The following is a 27619-nucleotide window of genomic DNA, read 5'->3' on the forward strand; positions in this document are numbered from 1 at the left end:
ATGCAAAAGATGTGTTGAATTACTTATTGAATGACCCTCGTATTTGCAAGCAGTGTTAAGTCATTAGCAACTCTGATGCATCGTATGTGCTGATATGTGATGAAACCAAGGTAAGCTAGATACGTGAGGCTGCATTCAACCATGAAAGCTTTCCTTTATTTACGTTTGCTGTACCGGAACCTCATTCTTCACCCCAATCGGATTTGACATCCATTGCGTCTCAGACAGGGGCGGGAAGTACTCCAGCTCTAGTGATCTCGCTCTAAGCCTCGCTAGAGCCTAACAAGAAACACGTGCGAGTGCATCTGTCAGTCGGTAATTACTCTCGGTACGACGCTATCGGTGCCTCTTCGCACGTCACCGTGCGTGCGATCGAGTGTTGGCCGGGAATGGCGCGCCGCGGCCGGGGCCATGTGTTTCGCATCAGCCTCGGGCAGCTGCTGCGCGGCGCGAGCACAGGCGCTGATGGACGGCGCCGACACTTGCTGTGGGGCGGCGGACGCGCGCGGAATGCCGGGATGCCCCGCCGTTGGTTCCGCCTACTGTCCGCGCGGCTGGCGCTCTTGGCTGCGTACCGCGGCCACGGGCACCTGGCCAGCAGCAGCGGCCCGCAGGACACCCAGCTGCTGGTAAGCTGTCCGCACCTCGCCTCGCGCTCTCTGCCACTACGTGCACACTAGGGCTGTTAATGTTTCTGAAAATACTGGGAATTCGATATATCACTGTTTAAGAAGCGTCAGTTTCGGCTATAGATATGCCGAGAAACGTATAGATACATGATATATCGACTGTAGTAATATCGACGTACCGGTCTATACAGATATCGGCTGCATATTGTAAATGTACTGACAGTTTTAGAGCTGTATATGTACGTACTGATTTATTATTAGATATCAACAAGCTAACAGTCTGCCTTTCCACCTTAGAGCAAGAACTGAAAGGAAAACGATGCACGTTCACGCTTGGCGAGAACCACTTTGCTAACAATGGTAACTGCATGTAAGTGGCACAGTAAAAGGTGTCCGAAGGGTCCGTCGTTCGGTTTCGTCAGATATCGGACTTGTCCGGACAGGCTCTGAGCACTATGGGACTTAACATCTCAGGTCATCAGTCCCCTAGAACTTAGAACTACTTAAACCTAACTAACCTAAGGACATCACACATATCCATGCTCGAAGCAGGATTCGAACCAGCGACCGTAGCGGTCGCGCGGTTCCAGTCTGAAGCACCTAGAACCGCTAGGCCACCCACGGCCGGCCGTCCGGAACACTTCATGTCGACTTCCCTGTTTTTTTTTGTTTTTTTTTAATTTCTGCGAAGGCCGAAGACCTAGCACTTGTAACGTCATACTTGCGCGGTGCAATTAAACGTTTCAGTTTCTGTTGGTAGCGCCGAGCGCCGATTACGTCAGCATATCCCCCTCACGTCTCCGCCCGCCACAGTCCTTTCACTTTTATTTTTGTTCATCAGTTTCAGCAACTCTTTTTGAAGAACGCCGATATGAGGAAATAGCATACTAGTTGCGTTAAAAATTGTTTTTAACGCAGTTTGTGTTCTATTTCTTCGCATCGGAAATCTTTTTATTCCATTTGCTTCAAACAGTCAAAGATAAAGATTGGACGTGATGAAAACTGAAAAAGTAGGAAGACTCCTTCACACAGTGACAGTATTATTATGTTCTACTACAATTTCCAAAGAATAATTTCAAATATTTACCGAAAATTGCGAAGAAATATAATATAAAATAAAAATATTGGCACACGATGTTGCCATTTCGATATCTATATATCTATGTAGGATATGTAGTCGTCAAGTATTGATATTTTGTATATCTTAGTGACATATCGATACATCGGTATATCGAAAATGTGGGGTCTGATGACACTGCAGTTTGGTCCCTTTCTCTCCTAACCAACCAGCCAAACCTACTGTATACGAACTCCCGAAAGCGGTTTCCGAAAAAGGCTTCTGGTTTGTCACATAAACATTCTACATCAATTTTGGGTTTGGCTACTAGATACCAGTTCCTGCAGTCGATTTTCGCGTGATGTAAACACTCTACGACAGGGCTGTCAAACGTGTGGGCCACATGCAGTCCTAAATAAGCATCAATGCGGCACAAGAAGAAAGCATTTGGCACATAATTGAAAAAAAAATCCGTTTACACAAAGATATGAGGAACTGAATATTCTCAATTTCAAACTCTTTTCACACGATGCTATTCTCTGATTGTACCATCCCGTTCTTAACTCTACCGCACGTGCTAACCTTTAATCCCCATAGTGTTACTCTTATGACGTATTAATGGTAACATACCTACCACAGATACAAAATACTTTATTGGCCAACGTCTTGCACGATAGAAGTCGCTGTACATTACCACGATTTCGGGTTTTAGCCCCATCATCAGGTGCATCTGAAATCTAACACTAGCAGGACGTCGTGGCCATGCCCTAACACTGACAGGCAAACATCTACCGTAGGTGGACCAAAAAATCACAAACTGTGGCTGCAAAGAACTGCAACTTTCAATCGCACCTCGGAAAATTCCTCTTGTTCCAAAATTGCCACCGGGAATGCATGCAGTCAAACGCTTATAAAGTGCACCTGCGTGACCCGGGCGGCTATGACTGCTCGTACAAACGGCCAATCCGTCAGATGCGCTGGTCTGTTATCCTACGGCTACTTCAGTTGCAGCTGTTACACTAGAGACTTTGAGACCCATGATGAAGTCAGTTTATGGAAATACAACAAAATTCTGTAGTATTTCTGCGCCACCGATGTAGAATGCTTTTCACCGTACTTCTGATCACCAGACGTCGGTACAACTTAGAAACGTTCATGAGGATTGCAGTTACTGCCAATGTTTGCTCTGTAACAGTACCGTAATTATAACAGGTTTAATTTGATATCATATCCATTGCTACCCTGTAAGAACCTCATTTCAACATGAACGTCTTTATAATGGGCAGTTACGAAATTTGTTTTACGTTCGTGAACAGCTTCTACCATAGTTGATGGCCGGTACAAAGAGATGAGCTTTTTAACGTAATTTGTTCATTTGACACCCCATGGACTAGCTCGCTATGGGATTGAATAGACGGCCGGTGTGGCCGAGCGCTTCTAGGCGCTTCAGTCTGAAACCGCGCGACCGCTACGGTCGCAGGTTCGAATCCTGCCTCGGGCATGGATGTGTGTGATGTCCTTAGGTTAGTTAGGTTTAAGTAGTTCTAAGTTCTAGGAAACTAATGACCTCAGATGTTAAGTCCCATAGTTCTCAGAGCCATTCGAACCATTTTTGATTGAATCATCGTCACTACCGAGAACTCCTCAGAAGTTTGGATGCCGAGCGTGGTGCTATCGCATATTTCACAGAAGTGAGGTGGCTGAGTCGAGGTCAGATGTTACAAAAACTTTGTGGCATAATTGATGAAATAAAATCGTTCGTGATATTAAAAGCAAAATCTGTGACAGAACTTGACGATGCCAACTTGGTGGCAGATTTAGCATTTTTGGTACATTTGGCTGCTCATTTATGTGACTTAAACAGGGGTATTCAAGGCAGAAACGTGCGTATCAGTACGACGTATCAACAAATAAAAGCGTTTCAAATGAAAGTGAGGTTAAGGCAAGCACAAGTAAATGCAACCGTTCTTTTTTCTGATTTCAGCACATTGGCCAAATATAATCATAAAGACGGGATGAAGTACGCAGCCATACTTATCTATTTGATGCAAAGATTTGAAAATATATTTCATGATTTTCGAAAAAAGTAATCAAAAATTTTACTTTTTCAAACAACATGGATATATTGCCAGAAGATTTTCAGATGGAATGCATAGGGCCGGAGTCTGACATCCAACTAAAAGAAAAATTCGATCATGTATCTTCGTTGGACTTTTAGAAGCCATAACTGACCAAAGACAAATATTCCTTGCTGCACAGTCATGCTTTACATATTTCATGTTAGTTTTGAAGCACGTACGTTTATGAACAGTTATTTTCAGGATTAAAGCACACAAAGAGTAAAAATAGCACCAAAACCTCAGGTAGAGACCTTGAGAACACTCTGAGAACTGCAATTACTTCGATCGACCCTGATATTGACAAAATACTTTCTCAAATTCAGAGCAAATTTCACATTAATTCTGTTGAGGAAATAGGATAATTTTTTATTTCTTCCGTTTCAATTTCACTGATATGAAACTCAGCTGTCGTGGTCACCAGTTTCGAGGCTGACATGCCCATTCTCAAATGACACACCTTCTAGCGAACAGTAATTATTTACACAGTGCTGTTCCAACAGGAACAGCAAAGCTGCAACCAACTGACACAACCAGAAGGGACACAGAGGCTAAGATCAATGAGGGTACATGTTGACCACTGCACACTTTGCTGTACAGATACTGTTCGTTCCTTTTGGCACCATATTGTGTGAAAAATTATGGTTAACAGAAAGTGAATGTTTTGAGAATGGGAGTGTCATCCCGAACCAGTAACCACTATAGCTGAACTTTATATCAAGGTAACTAAGACGTATGAAATAAAAAAATTATTCCATTCCTCAGTACTGAACAATTGCGAACCTACCATTTCGTGGCAGTATACCTCGAATAAGAACATTACTTCTGTGATTTCTAATTACTTATATAGAAAACTATTAATGAAATCTTGTATAGAAAGTGTAAACTTAATACAGTCTTGTCTTCTTTTTGTTCAGCGGTTATTGTTTGTGGTAAATATAATATGTCTAGCCCAAAAATACTCATCTTCTCCCGATGTGATCCAGGTGAGCTAAAATGTTGAAAGTCCCTGCTCTGCCACATTTGAGTCGTAACGGAATTACCAGATTGCCACTAGCTAGTTAGCTGTCACCACGAAAAAATAATTTTAAAAATTTGTTTTATTCTTTGCTGGTAAAATGTAAGAGCGGAGGGGATACAATACTTGCTACAAATTACACAATGGTTATTTGTTCGTATTATCGCAGCCAATCGAAAAGAGGGAACTGGAGAGATGGGGTATGAAATTGACCAATGTGAGCTTGAGTTTTGTAAAGAAAGATTTAACTGCTTGAAAATAATCAAGGTAATTATAAAACTTCATCAGTGATTTGAGGAAGATTTTTCTGTGAATTTTCGTAGCCAAACGAAGGGTTTGAAATGAAAAAATTGTTTTTAAAAAAGTATACGTATATAAATTGCTTCAAAGTAATCAGGGTAATTAAGGAAGACTTAATTAGTGATTTTCACTAACACTAAACAATTGCTACTAACTGAGTAAATGGAGTGTCAAAAGGTATGTCTCCACAAGGCCTAGCTACACTGTTGAAAAAGTAACCCAAATCTAAAATTTGAGGAGAAAAGGAACTTCTCTGATCTCCTGATGTATATATTTTTCATAATAATAGAATACTGAACGATATCGAAATATACTATATTTCACGCTTTCTGACCTAAAATAGAAAAAAAAATTTGATACAATATCTGTCAAGTAATTTGCGAAATGATTTGTCTGAAAATAAAAAATAAAATGTATCAGAGAAACATTTGATACGTCTTTTCATAATGCTCGAAATGATGTACAGCAAATGAGGTGCTGACTTAGAATATCAGGTTCACTGGTAAACTTTGAATCTTAGAATATTAAAGAGTACTTGAGAATATTTAACTGGTGGATTATGTAGCCCGTACCGTGTACCATCTCATCTGCTGTACGTCATTCTGCATCATTCAAAGAAGCGAAAAATGTTTCTCGAATCGATTTCATTTCTTGCTTTTTTACCAGTACCGCTACGCACTTGCAGCCATGGTGCTCACTGAAATACCCGCGTCCACAGCTCCTCAATACGTCGCTACAGCGGTCAAAAGAAAAAGTCAGATGCAATTGCTAATGCCGCTGTTAACGCGGTAATTTGTTTTGCGCAACAGTGGAAATGTTCCAGCTGTGTCTGGCCAATCCAGACCGCTAAATAACTCAACCGGATTGTCTTGACAGATCTGTTTTTTTCCCCTCGTCCTTTCCAACGTAAGGAATCCCATACGAACAATGAAATGTTTTTGCGTCATATATACTGACAGTTGTCAAGCCGTATTTGAAAGAACATCGTCTTCCAAACCTAAGTAACGTTTCATTTACAAACAAGTATTCAGATGGCGTATAATGGCTTTACACTGTGTGGTAAAAAAAGAGCCCAAGAGTCTTGAAAGGCCGCAAACTTGTCGTTTATTTTTATTTGATCTCGTTTTCCCTTTCTATCGAATCTAATGGCACTGATAAGAAACATTGTAAATCGAAAAATCGAAGGTCCGTCTAGTTTTCTCGGTGTTCAAACGGGAATTCTTTATGTATCCCATCCTTTATAATAATCCACAAAGCAGTTTCATCTCAAGTTTGTCTGTGGGTGCGGTATACCACTGGACGGAACTGAATCTCCTGGCTATGTGTTCAATTTACCGATTTGTGTATTTCCCCAATATATGATTATATTATCAATCACTTCTTCATTTACAAACAGCGAAAATAGTCTTCCCTCATCCGTCATGTCTTTGGCGATACACTTAGGTGAGAGAAGAGGTAATACTACAGTTTTGTAGACGTTTTGTAATAATCAGACTTTAGAGTTGTGTTGGTCCGTATTGTTTCCGAATCTTTCCGTAGCGCAAAATACACTCCTGGAAATGGAAAAAAGAACACATTGACACCGGTGTGTCAGACCCACCATACTTGCTCCGGACACTGCGAGAGGGTTGTACAAGCAATGATCACACGCACGGCACAGCGGACACACCAGGAACCGCGGTGTTGGCTGTCGAATGGCGCTAGCTGCGCAGCATTTGTGCACCGCCGCCGTCAGTGTCAGCCAGTTTGCCGTGGCATACGGAGCTCAAATCGCAGTCTTTAACACTGGTAGCATGCCGCGACAGCGTGGACGTGAACCGTATGTGCAGTTGACGGACTTTGAGCGAGGGCGTATAGCGGGCATGCGGGAGGCCGGGTGGACGTACCGCCGAATTGCTCAACACGTGGGGCGTGAGGTCTCCACAGTACATCGATGTTGTCGCCAGTGGTCGGCGGAAGGTGCACGTGCCCGTCGACCTGGGACCGGACCGCAGCGACCCACGGATGCACGCCAAGACCGTAGGATCCTACGCAGTGCCGTAGGGGACCGCACCGCCACTTACCAGCAAATTAGGGACACTGTTGCTCCTGGGGTATCGACGAGGACCATTCGCAAGCGTCTCCATGAAGCTGGGCTACGGTCCCGCACACCGTTAGGCCGTCTTCCGCTCACGCCCCAACATCGTGCAGCCCGCCTCCAGTGGTGTCGCGACAGGCGTGAATGGAGGGACGAATGGAGACGTGTCGTCTTCAGCGATGAGAGTCGCTTCTGCCTTGGTGCCAATGATGGTCGTATGCGTGTTTGGCGCCGTGCAGGTGAGCGCCACAATCAGGACTGCATACGACCGAGGCACACAGGGCCAACACCCGGCATCATGGTGTGGGGAGCGATCTCCTACACTAGCCGTACACCACTGGTGATCGTCGAGGGGACACTGAATAGTGCACGGTACATCCAAACCGTCATCGAACCCATCATTCTACCATTCCTAGACCGGCAAGGGAACTTGCTGTTCCAACAGGACAATGCACGTCCGCATGCATCCCGTGCCACCCAACGTGCTCTAGAAGGTGTAAGTCAACTACCCTGGCCAGCAAGATCTCCGGATCTGTCCCCCATTGAGCATGTTTGGGACTGGATGAAGCGTCGTCTCACGCGGTCTGCACGTCCAGCACGAACGCTGGTCCAACTGAGGCGCCAGATGGAAATGGCATGGCAAGCCGTTCCACAGGACTACATCCAGCATCTCTACGATCGTCTCCATGGGAGAATAGCAGCTTGCATTGCTGCGAAAGGTGGATATACACTGTACTAGTGCCGACATTGTGCATGCTCTGTTGCCTGTGTCTATGTGCCTGTGGTTCTGTCAGTGTGATCATGTGATGTATCTGACCCCAGGAATGTGTCAATAAAGTTTCCCCTTCCTGGGACAATGAATTCACGGTGTTCTTATTTCAATTTCCAGGAGTGTATATGTTCTCCGTCGCTGTCTCCGGGTAGCTGCCCTTTTTCGTGAAGGAATATCTCCTAAGTTTTGAATTCATTGTTGATTGCCTCATCATCAGATAATACGCCATCCGATATCTCCGAGCAAGATTCATCAAAATTTTCTTCATCCTCATCATCAGAGGGACCGATGACCTCACTGTTAGATCTCCTCCCCAAAGTCAATCAACCAACCGATCATCATAAGAATGCATCGCTATTTGCCTTTGTAACTCCTCTAAAATGTCTTTTGCGGTGGTGGACACAGTTTTATGGGATATTGTGGTATACTCTAAGATAGAACAAAAAATTAAAAATATTAACAAGGTTGGGTGGAAGCACACCCGAGCTACTGTCACGTCCATAACAAAGTCGTGTGGAATCGCACCAGAGAACTGTATGTAGAGCGGGTAGTACGTAATACGCAGCAGGCGACCCCTCCAATATATATATATATATATATATATATATACGGTTAATGTGAGCAAAATGATTTTGTGTGGCGAAGGAAAAGAAATAGACTGACCACGAAGTCAATTATTTTCTGCATTTAATGGAAACGAGGCATATTTTATCTTTTTTTGTTGCAGATATAAAGTGAGTGACCAAAAGTCACGGGAAAGATTTTCGCATGTGAAGATGTGCCGTGTAACAGTCACAGATGTGCGTCGTACGGTGCGTGTGTAGACGCGGTATTTGACCAGTCTGCTTCTGCTACAGACGGGTGTCGAATAAATACGGCAGCACTTCGCGAATTCATCGACTTTGAACGTGAGATGATCATCATTGCAATACGCACGGATCATAGGATATCGGTGATTACACAAGGATTTCGGCTTTCCGAGGTGAATAGTGTCTAGTGCGGGTATTTACCATTCCAGGGACGATCTTTTCCCAAGCGTTAACCGCCGCACAGACCCATCGTACGGAAGGACGTCACGTCGCCTTCGCTGAGCCATATGGGACGACTGACGGTCTGCTGCGAATCAGAACACTGCAAAGGTGAATTTGGGACGCCAGGAAATCTTTTCTACCACGGCTGTAAAGAGACAGTTGCACTGAATAGGCTTCAGCAGCTGAAGAGCGACATCACGTACAATGCTTTTGCATGACTTTTGAGTAGTCATTGTACAAATGCTGATGTGTGTCCTCAATTGGCAAACTCAAATGGTTAAAATGGCTCTGAGCACTATGGGACAACTTCTGAGGTCATCAGTCCCCTAGAACTTAGAACTACTTAAACCTAACTAACCTAAGGACATCACATACATCCATGCTCCAGGCAGGATTCGAACCTGCGACCGTAGCGGTCGCGCGGTTCCAGACTGTAGCGCCTAGAACCGTTCGGCCACTCCGGCCGGCTGGCAAAATCAAATTACTTGGCAATTGCCCTGTATCCTCCATAGGTGGCTAACTTGTAAATTGCTATACCCACTGTCTCTTCTAACGACAAACACTCGCTTACACATTCAATGGCTGATGACAAAATTTTCACTAATTCTGTATCCAGAAACAAATATCTGTCTTCTTGATTACATGTAAAATTTTCCCTCTGTGCGTAATTATCGAGACATCTGTCATACTATCTCAGGAAATATGGTTCCCGCTTAAAATAATTATTTATTTTGATTTCTCCATATTTTTATTGTTTTCTATTTATTTCGCGTAATAAGTCCGAAACAACAGACAGCACGCATTCTTATAACTGATTCGCCTCGATGGGCAATGAATCCATACCCTTCAGTAGGGATGCACATTTATATTCGACCTTCAGCGGGAATCTAAAATTAGTGTGCAGAGAGGACATGAACGGGGACTGCAGACGGGTGGGTCTATGTGGAAATATGACTAGGCCGGCGAGTCTCCCACATTTGCGATAAACACTGTAAACAGAAGATCCCGGGTTCGAGTCTCGGTCCGACGCTCATTTTCACTCAGCGCCGCTGATTCTTCATAAAGTCCCTATGCAGCTGATATCATTAGTTCCTTCCCTTTCCCTTTCTTCAATTTACATAAAAGGTTTATGTAAGGTTCGCCAGCCTCGCTTTGACACGGGATACAGGGTTGAAATTGTCAGTAACGAATGTCCTGTAGAAACCAAAATACAGTGGAAACTCGATTAACCGTCATCTTCGGGACCGTGGTCGTGACGGTTGAGCGAATAGACGGATAACAGAAACACTGTATTCCTCCAAAACATGACCTCAATCAATTATTTTATGTATAGACACATATCACTCTCACAGTAATATAATAATATTTCGGAACGAAAACAAATTAAACACGATTGTAATAGCAAATAAAACTATTTATTACTTGATAAAAATAACCGTACAGTAGCTACAAAAGTTGCAAAATACGTAATGTACAGTACTGTACTGTACTATAAATTTGCAGATGAAATAGTTTATCTAGCTTGGAAATAGTCAGTCGATTTCTTCTGCCTTTTTGATGTTCGAGCTTTCACCGCAACTATAATTCGTATTTTTCGGAGCAGTAGGGCCCGCTTAGCATTAGCCTCTTCTTGACTTTCAAACCATTCTATACACTTGGACAGCATTGTTTCGGCCTCTGAATGGCTAATTGTTTGTTTTTCTTCATGGTTTGAACACTCGTCTTCATCAGCCCCTTCTTCTTTGGTGGCACTTACGCCGGCAACAATTTCGTCATCACTCAAAATTTGAAAACCCCCGTCCACTTTGTCACACTCTAACCACTCTGATACATCTTCTGACGTCAAATTTGTGCTGATTTGTAAATTATTGCACAAATTGGCCATTTCGTCAACTGTCACACACTCAGGTTCCTTCGATTCTTCACCTCTAGGTTGAGGCCAAAGATTATTCCCAGCCGTTCTTGAGATTTGACACTGACAAATCACTCCATGCACTGGCAACATTGAAAATGGCATCTTTAATACTGTAAGACCTCCAAAACTGTTTTACAGATGTTGATTAATCAGATGAGAGCAAACTTTCGATAAATATTTTTCTATGACGACGTTTCATGTTTTCGATAATTCCCTGATCCATGGGCTGTACAAGTGAAGTTGTGTTTGCTGGAAGGAAGAGACATGTAATGTTGCCGTCATCACTTTTCATTTCACAAGTAGGGTGCGTTGGGGCATTGTCTGATAGCAATAGCGCTTTCTGTGACGACTTATTTTTCAGCCAAATGTGCTCTAACTTGAGGTACAAATTGCTTGTGAAACCAGTCAGAAAAAATTGATTGATCCATCCAAGCACTCTTCTGGGCGTAGTATTGTGCAGGGAGAGCATTCAAATTCAAATTCTAGAATGCACGAGGTTTTCTTGATTTCCCCAATCACAAGTAGGGGTAGCCTATGATTGCCGGTCGCATTTGCGCAAACCATAGCAGTGAGGCGATCTTTTTGTTCTTTGAAACCTGGACAGCTTTTTCAGAGAGTGATGCTAATGTCTTTTGTGGTAAAGCCTTCCAATGAAGCCCAGTTTTATCACAATTGTAAACTAGCTCCTTAAGAAGATTCAATTCAGCCATTTTTTCTTTAAATTGTTCCCGGAACTCAGCAATTACAGAGCTATCCGCGCTGAGTTTTTCTCCACTGATATCAAGTTGGCGAATGCCATGACGAAATTTAAACTTGTCGAGCCATCCGATACTTGCTTTAAAAGACGAGTCACCATCAAGTTTGTTGTTCATTTCAACAGCCTTGGCCATTATTATAGGCCCTGAAAGTGGAATCCCCTGACTTCTTGCTTGCATAAACCATCGGTACATTGCAGTATCCAGTTCATCATATTTTGCAGGTTTCATTGTCTTTCTTGTTCCCACATCTCCATCCATGCTCTGCATTATTGACACATGTTGTTCTATTTTATCAGCATCACGTTTTATATCGTTAATTGTTGTTCTTCCAATACCATAAATCAGCGCTACACTTGTCGCAGTTTCGCCCTTTCTTAAGCGTTTTATAATTTCTAGTTTTTGATTAAGTCCTAAAACAACACATTTACCTTTTTCAGACATTTTATCAAGTCACTGTATCACACACACCTGCACTAAATACGGTAGTGTAAAACATTAGCCAATAAAGCTTATTCAAGTGGAAAACACGTAACACGGCACAGCCCGCTAGATACACTGCGACAATTACAATCTTCTTGCCACAACTGGAAACCGATCCAGTGGTGATTGTTGACTCACAAGTGAGACAAAGACAAGAAAAGGGGGAGATGTGTTAGCACGTCAACTGAAGGTCATATTTTATGTACCATACTACGGCGGGAGGGTACATTCACTTCCCACTAAAATAGAGTAAATAAATAAAGCGAACGCGTCACTGCACCTTAGAGCATTCTGTTATTACAGTATTATTATGCCGTTACAGCAGTGACGGTTAACAGAAATAGAAAGACCCTCAGATCAGTGAATTGTGTTGTAAAACTTTCACCACCCTCCGCTTCTTACTGAAATTCCTGCCAATGTTGTTGCTGTTGATTCAGTCTTCAGTCCGAAGGATGATTTGAAACAGCCCCCTACGTTACTCTATCCATATCCGAATGACTGCTGCAACCCACAGCTGTGAACCTCCTTACTGTACTCGTCTCTTGGCATTCCTTCGCAATTTCTCCCTGCCCCCCCCCCCCCCAACCTTCCCCCGGTCCCCGAAGAAACATCACATCACTCTAATACTAAATTCACGATTCCTCGACGTCTCAGAATAAGTCCTATCAAGCGATCCCTTTCTTTAGTCAAATTATTCCACAAGTTTCTTTACTCTCCAGTTCTATTCAATTTCTCGTCATTAGTTGCTCTAATTATCCATCTAATCTTCAGCATGTTTCTGTAGCACAACATTTAAAAAACTTCTATTTTCTTCTCTGAACTGCTTATTGTCCACCTTTCACTTCCGCACGAGGCTACACTCCAGGAAAATGTCTTCATAAAAGATTTTCTAACATTTAAATTTGAATTCAGTGTTCACCAATTTCTCTTTTAATGTCTCATTTCCGAATCTAATTTTCTCATCATGTCATGATTTAAATCATCTTCATTCCATTATCCTTGTTTTCCTTTTATCCTTCTTTCAAGACACTATTCACTACGCGCATCTGCACTTCCAAGTCCTTTGCTATCTTTGACAGCATTACTATATCATTGGCTAATCTCAAAGATTTTATTGCTTCTCCCTCAATTTTAATTACTTCTTCAAATTTTTCTTTGGGTTCCTTTAGTGCGTGATTAATGTAGAGTTTGAATAACATCAGTGATAGGCTACAACGGAGCCTCATTCCTTTCGCAACCGCTGCTTCCCTTTTCATGCTCTTCGACTCTTATAACTGCTCTCTGGTTTCTGTACAAGTTATATATAACGTTTCGCTCACTATGCTTCACCCCTGCTACTTTCAGAATTTCGATGAATGTATTTCGGTCAACACTGTCAAAAGCTTTCTTCAGGCCTACAAAAGCTATAAAGTAGCTTTGTCGTTCTATAATGTATCTTATAAAATTAGTGTTAGCATGTTCTGAATTTTCTCTGCAACCCATTCTGATCTTCTCCGATTTCTGCTTCTACCACGTTTTTCATTCAAATAATTCGTGCCAGTATTTTGCAATCCCGAATTATTAAATTGCAGTTCGGTAGTAGTCACACCTATCAGCACCTGTTTTCTTTGCAACACGAATCATTACTTTCTTCTTAAAGTCTGAGGGCATTTCCCCTGTCTCATATATCTTTCATACCAGGTGGAATAATTTTGTTATGGCTGGCTCTCCCAAGGATTTCAGCAGTGCTGGGTGAATATCATCTATTCCAAGGGTCTTGTTTCCGCGTAAGTCTTTCTGTTTGTTAAATTCTTTTCGCTGTATCATATCTCCCTTCCCATAATCACCTACCTCCCCTCCACTTTCTATAATATTTCCTTCAAGTTAAAATCTCCTGTACAGCACCCCTACACACTCCTTCCACCTTTAAGCTTTTCCTTCCTTGCTTAGTATTGGTTTCCCCCCCCCCCCCCCAAAAAAAAGGCTCTGAGCACTATGGGACTTAATTTCTAAGGTCAACAGTCCCCTAGAACTTAGAACTACTTAAACCTAACTCACCTAAGGACATCACACACATCCATGCACGAGGCAGGATTCGAACCTGCGATCGTAGCGGTCGCGCGATTCCAGACTGTAGCGCCTAGAAACGCTCGGCCACTCCGGCCGGCTTGGTTTTTCCATCTGAAGTATTAATACTGATAAAGCTGCATCTCTTTCCACAAAATGTCACGGATAGTTAGGCAATAATACTACATAACGTTTTTGTAATTCTCAACAGATTATATATTTTTATTTTATTTAATCTTCGTGCACTAAATGGCGACTTGATCGTTCATAAAAAATGTTATTGTCTAGTAATTACAACGGTTCAAAAGACAATTAAGTTAACCCCCGAAGTCAGCGATCAAAAACATCATGCGATGACACATATTAAACTACCTACGCTGTCTTTGTTGTAACAAGCATATACTTCTAGACCAGAGACGTAATTTAATTCCTTGTAAATTTCGTAATTTAACTACCCTTTGATTAACACACCACAGCGTGTGCGTGATAGGTAGGAAGAATTCGATAGCTAGCTGGAGGTGGTGCATAATGAAAGACAATAAATTCCATTTATTTCCTGAGTGGTGTTTTTTGCGTGTTTTTCGCTTTTCGACTTTGAACTGTTTGAAAGTAAAGTTCTATGACTCATTTGGCAGAAAATCCTAAGAAATTTTGGTCTTATGTCAAAGCGGTAGGTGGATCAAAACAAAATGTCCAGACACTCTGTGACCAAAATGGTACTGAAACAGAGGATGACAGATTAAAGGCCGAAATACTAAATGTCTTTTCCCAAACCTGTTTCACGGAGGAAGACTGCACTGTAGTTCCTTCTCTTGATCGTCGCACAGATTACAAAATGGTAGATATCGGAATATACGATAGAGGGATAGAGAAACAATTAAAATCGCTCAAAAAAGGAAAGGCCGCTGGACCTGATGGGATACCAGTTCGATTTTACACAGATACGCAGAGTAACTTGCCCCCCTTCTTGCAGCGGTGTACCGTAGGTCTCTAGAAGAGCGTAGCGTTCCAAAGAATTGGAAAAGGGCGCAGGTCATACCCGTTTTCAAGAATGGACGTCGAACAGATGTGCAAAACTATAGACCTATATCTCTAACGTCGATCAGCTGTAGAATTTTGGAACACGTATTATGTTCGAATACAATGACTTTTCTGGAGACTAGAAATCTACTCTGTAGGAATCAGCATGGGTTTCGAAAAAGACGATCGTGTGAAACCCAGCTCGCGCTATTCGTGCACGAGACGCAGACGGTCATAGACACGGGTTCCCAGGTAGATGCCGTGTTTCTTGACTTCCGCAAGGCGTTCGATACAGTTCCCCACAGTCGTTTAATGAACAAAGTAAGAGCGTATGGACTATCAGGCCAATTGTGTGATTGGATTGAAGAGTTCCTAGATAACAGAACACAGCATGTCATTCTCAATGGAGAGAAGTCTTCCGAAGTAAGAGTGATTTCAGGTGTGCCGCAGGGGAGTGTCGTAGGACCGTTTCTTTTCACAATATATATAAATGACCTTGTGGGTAACATCGGAAGTTCACTGAGGCTGTTTGCGGATGATGCTGTAGTATATCGAGAGGTTGTAACAATGGAAAATTGCACTGAAATGCAGGAGGATCTGCAACGAATTAACGCATGGTGCAGGGAATGGCAATTGAATCTCAATGTAGACAAGTGTAATGTGCTGCGAATACATAGAAAGAAAGATCCTTTATCATTTAGCTACAATATAGCAAGTCAGCAACTGGAAGCAGTTAATTCCATAAATTATCTGGGAGTACGCATTAGGAGTGAGTTAAAATGGAATGATCATATAAAGTTGATCGTCGGTAAAGCAGATGCCAGACTGAGATTCATTGGAAGAATACTAAGGAAATGCAATACGAAAACAAAGGAAGTAGGTTACAGTAAACTTGTTCGCCCACGGCTTGAATACTGCTCACCGTTGTTGGATCCGTACCAGATAGGGGTGATAGAAGAGATAGAGAAGATCCAACGGAGAGCAGCGCGTTTCGTTACAGGGTCATTTAGTAGTCGCGGAAGCGTTACAGAGATGACAGATAAACTCCAGTGGAAGACTCTGCAAGAGAGAGTCTCAGTAGTTCGGTACGGGCTTTTGTTGAAGTTTCGAGAACATACCTTCACCGAGGAGTCAAACAGTATGTTGCTCCCTCCTACGTATATCTCGCGAAGAGATCGTGAGGATAAAATCAGAGAGATTAGAGCCCACACAGAGGCATACCGACAATTCTTATTTCCACGAACAGTACGAGACTGGAAAAGAAGAGCGAACCGGTAGAGGAACTCGAGGTACCCTCCGCCACACACCGTTAGGTGGCTAGCGGAGTATGGATGTAGATGTAGATCTAGATATAGATACTGCTATGTTTGTGGGATATTGTGGCAGAAAATACGTAAAAAGACAAGGACCAGTACAATTCTAGGATGTAACAAGTAATATTGAATTTAACTGATGAAAAGAGAAAATTTAAAAAAAATGCAACAGATGAAGAGGGCAAGGGAAAATAAAAAAGTCTAAAAATTAGATCGACAAAACAGCAAAATGGCTAAGCAGTAGAGGACAAATGTAAGTCTATAAAAGTATCTACAGCTAGGGGAAAGACACATACCGCTGTTGAGAATTACAAAAACGCTATGTAGTATTATTGTCTAACTATCCGTGACATTACTACTAATGGAGGTATATATTACAGCACTTTTTAATACTTTCAATGGAGACACAGAGCAAATGCGTAAAGAAAGAACCTCATTCTAATATGTTGTATCATTCTACAAAATTGGAACCATTATTAATAGATTGTGAATGAGCTTCGTTTCTGTAAACGTTACAATCTATTTTATCAAAGAAACAATGTGCATGATTCCTTTTCATTACATATCCAGGCAATAGTTTCAGAGATATACAGTTAGCAATAATGTAAATGGCTACTTTTCTCGTTAGCGCTCTTTAGCAAGTAGTAATATTAATGTACAGGGTAAATTATATAAAGGATCCCCGATGTACAGCTGCTCGTTTCAGAGTAATGAAGTAATTATGATTTATTCGGCTTGTTAGCGCAGTCACCCTTGTTTCTGTGAAAATACCTTCATAACAGAGAAGAAGCCTGTGGTACTCAACAACCAAACTTTCAACACACAACACGGAGTAATGCAACAACTAGCCGCTAACAATGACAATAGAAGGTGATTACGTTTAGTACAAGACCGGTTTCTGGCTTGTGTCTATCTTCAGATGGTTTGCATTCGTGCACATGTTTCCATACTCAAAAATCAGTGTAGGTTTAAAACAAAAACAAACAATCTGATGACGACTAAACAGATATAAATGATAAACTTCGCAGCCAGATCAGAAGAAACAAGGCACATCTTCTAACAAACGGTGGTATTCAAATAGCCTTCAGCACTAACAATAAGGTACAACAGCACATTATTCACTGTAACGGGAGAAATAGCCAGTGTCGCAGCAAATCGAGTACTTACAAACTTCTATGTAACATTCGCCCACAATTCTAAATATGCCAGATAGGAAGGAGTTTCCCTATAAAATACTGCGAACACGTGGATGCCTTCTGGATAAGTGATTTTGATAAATGCAATTACGTAACACATTTGCAAGAACATGACCACTCAGCCACAGCCATTAAAGAGGACCTGCAAATACTACACACTGTTAGCAAAGGAAAGTACATGAATCTCCTTGAAGAGCACGAAACTTACATCCACAGCTCCGAATCACCACACCTAATTCTCAATGAGCAAGTAGACCTTGCATACAATTCGTTTTACACACTTTTAATGAAATACGCTCATGTTCAGAAAAAAAAACAGAACATCTTGAACGAATAGAGATAGGGTGTTCATATTTACAGGACATGTACGTAAGTGTGTTCTGCAGAAATGATTAGCATTTCGGTCACTCGGTTCAGCATGTGTCCTGTTGCCTTGTAGGCACATGGTCCGCCATGGGCTCTGATAACTTATTCCATGCGTGATAGCATAGACGTGTATAAGGCGCGAATGGCTTCCTGCGGCATAGCCATCCACGCTGCATTAACCTGGTTCCAAAGTTCATGTTGTATGTCTTGTGCGAATGGATTCAGTGTAATGTCGCTCCCCCTGTCTGCCGCGAACCAAAATGCGGCCATCATTTTCAAACAATAGAACCTGGATTCGACCGAAGCCTACCTGATGCCATTCCTGTCCCCAGTGACGTCTTTCCATACACCATTGTCGTCTTGTGTGTATCTGCACATTCGTCAAAGGTAGGCGGAGAAGCTTACGACGCGCACGTAACCCATGCCGTAATAAAACCCGACGGACTGTCACCACTGACAGTGTACGATGTGTGACACTATTCCACTGTTGCGCCAGAGCTGAGGAGGATACAAATCTGTCTTGCAATGCTATTCGGGTGGGGCGTCGGTATTCCCGGGGGATTGGTCTGTGTGGTGCGACCCGACCCATCTCGTCGTGTGTTACGGCCTTCCGTGAACGATTACGCACACACTCGTTGCACTGCCAAACACTCCGTTCCACACGAGCATCAATTTGCAAGATGGATGCATCACATTCTCGTACTCCAATAATCCGCCCTATTTCTAATTCACTGATTTAATGGTACGATTCGCGCATACGTTTGCAAGGTATCCTTCACCTCTGTTCAAGTCACACTGATCCATTACCTTCTGTTTACAGCGAGAACGATAGCCGCAGGCACATTTTACCGGTAGGTATTGTTGCGCCACGATATCGATGTTGACGAACCCGCGGGCCGACAGGGTTAAATGCTAATCATTTCTACTAATGTGCATGTAATGGGAATATGAAGATCCTATCTCTAGTCGTTAAAGGTGTTCTGTTTTTTCTGAACATGAGTGTATTTCAAAAATCAAGAACTGACACTCGTACTCGCCTCACAACTAGCAATTTTTATTTAAAAAAAGCAGTGTCTTTTTAACCTTTTTAACCTTTTAACCTTTGTCAGCAACCATTCTGCATATTATAAATGACAGTGTGATTCAACAATGACGTAACAATTTCATTCGTAATTTTTAATATCTGTTATGTATCTCTACGTGTAACATCTGTGTACTTCTTTGATCTAAGCTCGATTGACCATAACCTCAGTTTCCCAATGCAAACACGTTGGATGCTGTGAGTGGACGTGCTTCTGAAGTTGCTATCACCTAAAGGACTACTACTTTATCAAATACATAATATGGAAGCACCAAAAATTAGCATTGTGATTAATACACAGTTAACGTGTAAAAAACGAAATATTTATGTAAAAAAATTGAGAAAAGATATGCATACACCGACTATATGTAGGTGCTATAATGTTTTACAACACATGTCGTTCAGCGACTTCCAAATGTTTCATTTGTATCTATTTAGTCATCACAACGTTATTTGTTTTTTATGTGAACAATGAAAGATTATTGGCGGATTTCTGGTTCATCCTGTATACGACTGACCGACTATAACTACGCTAAGACAATGGTTACTGGAACTATTATTTCAGTTCCTGATAAGTATTATAACTGTTACAACGCTCAGTAATCTGCAATATTCACTTATATAACAGAAGTATTAAGCAAAATACCACCCCACCTTTTTGTATCCCGCCTGGAAGGCGACGCGTGGGTACGAGCAGGAGCTGGAAAATTACGTCGGTACTGCAGCGAGTAAAAGCGGTTTACTGGTGCAAGAAGAATACATATCTTTGTACAGATGCGAAGTCTTCGACCTGTCGTATGGAGAGCAAACTGAAGCGAAGTTTCCTGGCTGGCTGCACCTGATGAAATGGGGAAATGGGGAGAAGCAGTCGCGGAGCTCGTAGACCTCGACAGCACTGGCTAAAGGGTGCTGTTGTCGGTGTCTCTTGTAGTGCCAACCTAGCAGAGAGGACCTACGTTGTGGCATCGTAGCTATCGATACCACACATCTCACGTAAACTCAATTGCAAACTCTTTTCAAATTTTAAACACTGGCACAACGACTCTATTTACACTGAGAATACTCACTCCAAGCAGGATCCATACTCTTTAAATCAGAGGTTCCAAACTTTTGTTTGTCACGCCCCCCTTCTGCCGGAAAGAAAACTTCCGTGCCGTGCCCCCCCCCCCTCCCAAAAAAAATTATGAATTTTTATTAATTATCAAGCAACTATTGAAAAATTTGTGATGGTGACGTCATGTAACATGGTGGGCTGTTAATGTATCGAGTCGCAGTTATTACGTCATCAGTCTAGTCTAGTGATTATAAGCCACTCCTAAAGCAAAGAAATTCCTTGGTAAACAAGGAAAAATAATTGCGACCTTTGCAGATTAGTGGATGCGGGCCATTATTTTAAGTAGAGTGTAGCTTATTACTTTCACTCATTATCAAAAATAGTCACTCTGTCACGGTGTTAACGAACATCACTGATTTGTACGCCTATAGCGCTCCCCATTGTTACTGGGCATAGGTTGGCATTTGTGTCAACGACGACAGCTACCGAACGGCGACAAAGGCCCAGTTCTTAGAACCAGACAAAAAATAAAAAATAAGTTTACGAAATAATCGTGTAGACTACACAGAACTTTAAAAAATATGAATAAAACAACTTCCTTACCTTGATTACATTCCTTTGCTGCACACCATTTCTTCATCAGTATACGATTTTAGGACTCCTCTTCGCTTGCCATATCTAGGATAAACTTTCGCTGTGTCTTCATCCAGAAGCAATACTATTATTAGTTGAAATAACATACCACACGTAACATCAGAATCCATAATGATCACACGCAGTATTTATATTGAAATCAGATTCACTATGTTTATTTTATATTGTTTCTTCAAAACAGTTTTTTGTAATTTTACAGTATTGCCTACATGTAAGGATAGTTAGGAGGAAAATAACAAGTTCTCTTATAATGTGACGTATTTATTATAAAAATATTATTTCCACACACATATGGCAAGAAACAAACAAATAAATCAATGTGAAGGATGAACTTGCATATTTTTTACAAGATTTTGAATTCTTGGCTGAATAGTCTGCGCAACGTAAATCATTGGCAATACTGAGTTTACTTCTAAGCTTATTTTTTTATCGCCACTACCGCTGAAAATGCTCTTTCGCACAAATAAGTGCTTGAAAATGGTAAATACAGTTTCAGTGCTTGTTCTGCTGTGCTGGGATACACTGTGGGATATTTCACCCAAAATAAAGGTTTATCCATCTTCTGAAAGTCATACTTCGCTGCAGAATCATTTTTAATTTCTAAGACTTCCTCTTGTTCCCTGTCTGGCAACACATCCACGTCAACGTGAAATGGATCCGTCGCTAACCTATAATAAATTTTATCATCACAACTATTACGGAAGTATCGTTAGAATTCATCAATGAGGTGCTGCAAATGGTTCGATATTTTATTCTTAGTATCAGTATCCTTAAAATTGTTTTGAAATCGGGCTTCTTCCAGGATTCCAAACAATCTGGAAAAGCAGGAATAATTGCAGGCTAAAATTTTACTTTTCCATAGTTGCAACTTATCAGTAAATGCTTTGATGGCATCCCAATGAAAAATTATGTTTGGCTCTCCACCTTGTAATTTCAAATTCAATGTGTTTAAAGATTCGTAAATATCTGATAGATAAGCCAATGCAACATGAACAACGGGCTTTTTAAATTCCATACACAATTCAGTTTGTTTGTTATTTTACAAAAACTGCATCACTTGTCTCGAAGTTCAAATAATCTTCCTAGCATATTTCCTTTCGAGAGCCAGCGTACTTCTGCATGAAATAAGTGTTTTATACTCTGCTCTCAAGTCTTCACAAAGAGCCGTAAATAACCGGGAATCTAACGCACTCTTTTTAATATGATTCACGATTTTGATGCACAGTTTCAAGACATCATTGAGTTCCTTTGGAAGTGTCTTAGCTGCCAATGCTTGACGGTGTATTACACAGTGGATAGCAGTAACAGTAGGGCTTTTTTCTCTGACCATCTGCACAAATCCTGAGCGACATCCAAGCTTTGATGTGGCGCCGTCTGTGCATACGCCTATCAGTTTCTGCCATGATAACTCATTTTTACAAAAGAATTCAGAGACGGTTGCCATTATATGAATTGCTTTTGAAGTTGACTTTAACTCTGTAGAAAACAGCAACTCTTCTTTAATTGTTTAATTTTCTATATAGCGCACGAAAGCTAGCAGTTGGCAACAATTCGCAATATTGGTACTCTCGTCTAACTGTATTTCGAAAAACTGCGATTGTTTGACGGGCGTAACTAATTTATTTTGTATGTCTTCGGCCATATCATCAATCCGACGTTTCACAGTATTGTCAGAAAGCGGTATTTGTGAAAGTTTTTGTTTACTTTCTGACTCAAGAACAATATCAGCAGCTTTCAACAAACAGGGTTTGACTAGTGTCTCTCCGATAATATGACTTTTCTTGGTCCTTGAAATAAGTAGCAATAACTCATACGAGGCTTCCAGTACCTTTTATGATGTCTTAGTGAAGGATCCAGCAGTGTCCAACTTCATTTGTTTCAAATTATCACATTTTGAAGCAAAAAATTCCTTCAGCTTCTCTTTCAATGCACCATGCTTTGCCCACAAATGGCGTTCCAGACGAGGTGGTCTCATGGAATCATTGCTCAATACCTCATAGCAATTAACACATTGCGGCTGGTCAACACCTTTTTTTGTGTAGAAGCAAAACCGTATTTAATACAATCATCATTATATTTACGTTTTTTCACGACACTCATGATGAAGTAAAAAGAAAACAAGAAGTTAACAGTATAATTTCGTATTAACACTGATTTTACTGAGGCACAACTGTGAAAGATTCAACGCGATTTCAGCAAAATCCAATACGTCAGATGTGTCACAACTGCAAGCAACCAACTGAAATAAAGGAAAGCTACTGTCGTCTGTCGGTACCTCAGATGACTGCCTGTGAGGAGGGGGGCGAAGAACGGGGAAGCCCAGCCGCAGCGCAGGTAGTCAGTGCACTGTCTGCGACCTGGTGGCCGAGAAGGGCTCTCGCTGGTCAGAAACGGGCTTTTCCCGGATTAGGGCGAAAACAGCCCACAGGCACCCGAAGAATTTGATTCCTATTCTGTGGTGCTGTTCTGAGCAGTGCAACCTGGGGTTTTATGCGAAAATCGTTTTCGTGCCCCCTATCTTTCGTTACTTATAAATGAAACGTTATAAGTTTTGAGATAACATCAATGAATTGGTTGTCAAATTTCACAGGAATTAAGTAAGGTCATGGATACACCTCATACATCGCTGGAAACTGTGCACAGTGCCAAGCAGTTATCTCTGTACTCGTGCCAAAAGAAGCCATTGTCGCAGTAAAGAACGTACACTAATTTCAAACTAAATTATGCCGTATTTCAAAAAGGCAGAAGAAGAAAAATAACTGTTTTGTCAGATAAGTAATCTGAATGAAAGAGCTGTAGTAAAAAAAAAAAAAAAAAAAAAAGCTTACTGATGGACTTCATTGTCTACCTAGCTGGGTTATGTTTCATTGTTAGCAGTCACGACAATGTTTCCAGAACGGCGTGAAGTACTCTGCTCAGAACGAACACTTGTACCAGATTTGCATTTACGTCGTGCACATTTTTCTGGTGACAAAGGGCATAACCCTGGCGTCCAAATTACGAACCAGCCAGTTCATTTGAAGCGTATACAGTCTATTAAAGTCACTGTAATCGCATCACATGGGGATCCGCGGGTTGACAGGCTAATAAAACGGCATTTCTGCAGTTACGCAGTATAAGTGATTATTACACTGATGAACATAGCCTACTACGGCTAAAAGTTATAACATGATTATGTTCAGTTCATGTGAACAAATGTACGGAATAGTTAATACCTGACTTTTCTGTTTTCCAATTGTCAGAAGTAAGTTGTTTACAAATCTGATATATTAGAATTAACGCATATCGCCTTCGTAATTTTGAGAGTTTCTGTGTGTGACATTCTAAACGTGACATTCTAAACATGATCTTCAAAAGCTGTATGTTCTAGGATGGGTTATTGAGATAGGATTGTGGGAAGTGGGACGCCATTTGCATTTAGCACCATAATCTATCATTAATACCTGCACATTCATTTCTATTATAATATCGATATTAAAAAGAAATATTAGGTTTATACCGCTAACTCCACCCGCGCCCCCCTTGCAACATCATCACGCCCCCCCAGGGGGGCGCGCCCCCCAGTTTGGGAAGCCATGCTTTAAATACCGCCTCCACCATGCACGGCTCATGATTCGCCCCCTACATTTTCGAAAGCAGCTGACCGGCTGTTGGCTTCTGGGAGCTCCGAGCCGCTCCATGTCGCAGTTTCAACAAAAGAATGTCAGTAACAGAAATGCAAGCATTTCATTGGTCTGCTCGTACTCTGACTAATAGAACTTAAGATCTATTGCAAGCATTTCATTGGTCTACTCGTACTCTGACTAATAGAACTTAAGATCTATTTACTGTTTATTTTGACTGAAATTAACTCGAGCCCTCACTAATAGATCCCAACTCCATTGGATTTAATTACTGGGGTTGAACAAAAACGTGGGAGCACAGCGAGAAACGCATGCTTCAACGTAAATGCATATGCTAACCAAGACTGTATGTTGTGCCTCTGTATTTGACCACGAACGGCACTAAACAATACTCTAAATAGGTTGTAAGTTTCAGTCGTCAGAACCGTGATCTGAGTAGATGTGAGTGCGTTATGTCGAAGCTAAGTGAAACAGAACATGGGCAAATTATTAATCCTCGTATCGTGGGTTCGTCCGTAACGAAAGGAGCTGAAGTGTTCGGTGTTTCAAAAGGCACCGATCGTAGACGTAAACTCAGGGAAATCGGAAAACCAGCATCCGCTAAGTCACAACGTGGAAGAAAGCGTGTGTTGAGTTGTCATGATAGACGGTCATTGAAGAGCATTGTGACAAAAAATAAGAGGGAGACAGCTGCAAAAGTCACCGCAGAACTGAACGTCACACTTGTGAACCGTGTCAGCACCAAAACGACACGGAGGGGACTCCATAAGCAGAGAACTGCAGGTCGAGCTGGAATTTTAAAGCCTCTCATCAGTGATAGAAATGTCCTTAATAGGAAAACGTGGTGCCTAAGCCATAGAACGGAGCCATGTAAAAATCGCATTTGGTCGGATGAGTCTTGTTTCACATTGTTTCCAACTCCTGGCCGAGTTTACGTTTCAAGAGTAAAACATAACGGGGTTCCGGTGATTATTTGGGCAGCCATATCTTTGTATTCCATGTGTATATGAATATCCTGTAATGTGTCATTACTGCCAAGGTTTATGTGACCATTTTGGGTGATCAGGTCCATACGATGGTACACTGTTTAATCCGCAGTGGTGATTCTGTGTTCCGAGAAGACAGGACCCCTCTTCACACAGATCGTAATGCCCAGGACTGATTTTGTAAGCACACTGAGAATCACAGTCAGCAAACCTCAATATTATTGACCTTTTGTGGTCTGCTTTGGAGAGAAGGGGACGTGTTCGTATCCACCTCCATCATCGTTACCTGAAGTTTCAATTGTTTTGCTGGAAGGATGGCAACAAAATTCCCTTGAAACCACATACGCACTCTGTTTATCCATTCCGACGGGTTTCCTAAACCGTATTAGGAATGGTAATGTGTTGCGTTTTTGATGTTTAAGTGGTTTGTCCAACCTCTATACGTTTTACTCGTTTGTTGATCAGAGTACAGGTCCTCGGCCTCATAGGTACGTCTGAGGTGATCTTTAAGTTTTATAATTAAAACACAAGCACTTCGAATAAGTTTAGGTCATAATTGTTCCGCATGCAGACAACAAGACCTATGCAGTGAGCGACAGTCGTATGTTGCTGCATCAGTAAGTCAGTGTTGCCACCTTCACCCTAGGGAAAAACAATGCAGCGCCATCTTCTAAACATAGGCACAACTGCTAAGGCTCTCACAATAACAACCACCCACGTAAAGGCTACTGCCGGAACAGTTCGTCCTTCAGCTGATGCCACTCCTTTCACTGTAGGGGCGATTAGAGTCACTCACATGGCGTCAGTCAAGCCCAGTGTCATAATTACGTCATTCAAATGAAGTATTGTGTAAATTTAAATTAAGTTGATGGCTAATACGACAAAGAGTTTAGTGCATCAAAATGACGTTGGGAACCCCTCAACAATCGCCGATTCTGGTCACATGAAAATTACGTTTATAATGTTTTAGTTGACATCTACATCTACATGGTTACTCTGGAATTCACACTAAAGTTCCTGGCAGAGTGTTCATCGAGTCATTTTCATACTACTTCTCTACCATTCCACTCTCGAATGGCGCGTGGGGAAAAGGAACACCTAAATCTTTCCGTTCGAGCTCTGATTGCTCTTATTTTATTATGATGATCATATTTTCCCTACGTAAGTGGGTGTCAACAAAATATTTTCGCATTCGGAAGAGAAAGTTGGTGATTGAAATTTAGTAAATAGATCTCGCCGCAAAGAAAACCGCCTTTTGTTTCAGTGACTGCCACCCCAACTCGCGTATCATATCAGTGACACTCTCACCCCTATTGCGCGATAACACGAAACGAGCTGCCGTTCTTTGCACCTTTTTGATGTCCTCCGTCAATCCTACATGGTAAGGATCCCATAAAGCTCAGCAATGTTGCAGCAGAGGACGGACAAATGTAATGTATGCTGTCTCTGTAGTGGGTTCGTCGCATCTTCGAAGTGTTCTGCCAACAAAGCGCAGTCTTTGTTTTGCCTACCCCACAATATTATCTACGTGGTCTTTCCAATTTAAGTTGCTTGTGATTGTAATTCCTAGGTATTTAGTCGAATCGACAGCTCTTAGGTTTGTGCGATTTATCGTATACCCAAAATTTATCGCATTTCTTTTAGTGGTCATGTGGATGTCCGCGCACTTTTCTTTGTTTAGTGACAATTGCCACTTTTCGCACCACACAGAAATGTTCTCTAGATCATTTTGTAATCGTCTGATGATTTTACTAGACGGTAAATTACAGCGTAATCTGCAAACAATCTAAGGGGGCTGCTCAATTTACCACCTAGGTCATTTATGTAAATCAGGAGCTACAGAGGGCTTATGACACTACCTTGCTGTACGCCAGATATCACTTCTGTTCTACTCGATGATTTACCGTCTATCAGTACGATCTGTGACCTCTCTGAGAGGAAATCACGAATCCAGTCACACAACTGAGACGATACTCCATACGCACGCAATTTGATTAATAGTCGATTGTGAGGAACGGTATCAAAAGTCTTCAGAGTTGAAAGTTATGGAAAGAAGTAAAAACATAAAAAAGCAAAAATAGTTATAAAATGTAAACAGAGTACTATCGTGGTGTGTGTCAGACGAT

General features: G+C 41.7%; 1 protein-coding gene across 1 annotated transcript in view; it reads left to right on the plus strand.

Moving 5' to 3' along the window:
* Nucleotides 1-389: 389 nt before the first annotated feature.
* LOC126088363 (uncharacterized) overlaps nt 390-27619 on the plus strand; it is an 859329-nt gene continuing 832099 nt past the window's right edge. The window contains exon 1 of the mRNA XM_049906501.1: nt 390-629. Coding sequence (XP_049762458.1) covers nt 390-629 — 240 coding nt within the window. The remainder of the gene's footprint in view (nt 630-27619) is intronic.

The sequence above is a fragment of the Schistocerca cancellata genome, chromosome 6, assembly GCF_023864275.1.
Source record: "Schistocerca cancellata isolate TAMUIC-IGC-003103 chromosome 6, iqSchCanc2.1, whole genome shotgun sequence".
In the NCBI taxonomy this organism is placed as follows: Eukaryota; Metazoa; Arthropoda; class Insecta; order Orthoptera; family Acrididae; genus Schistocerca; species Schistocerca cancellata.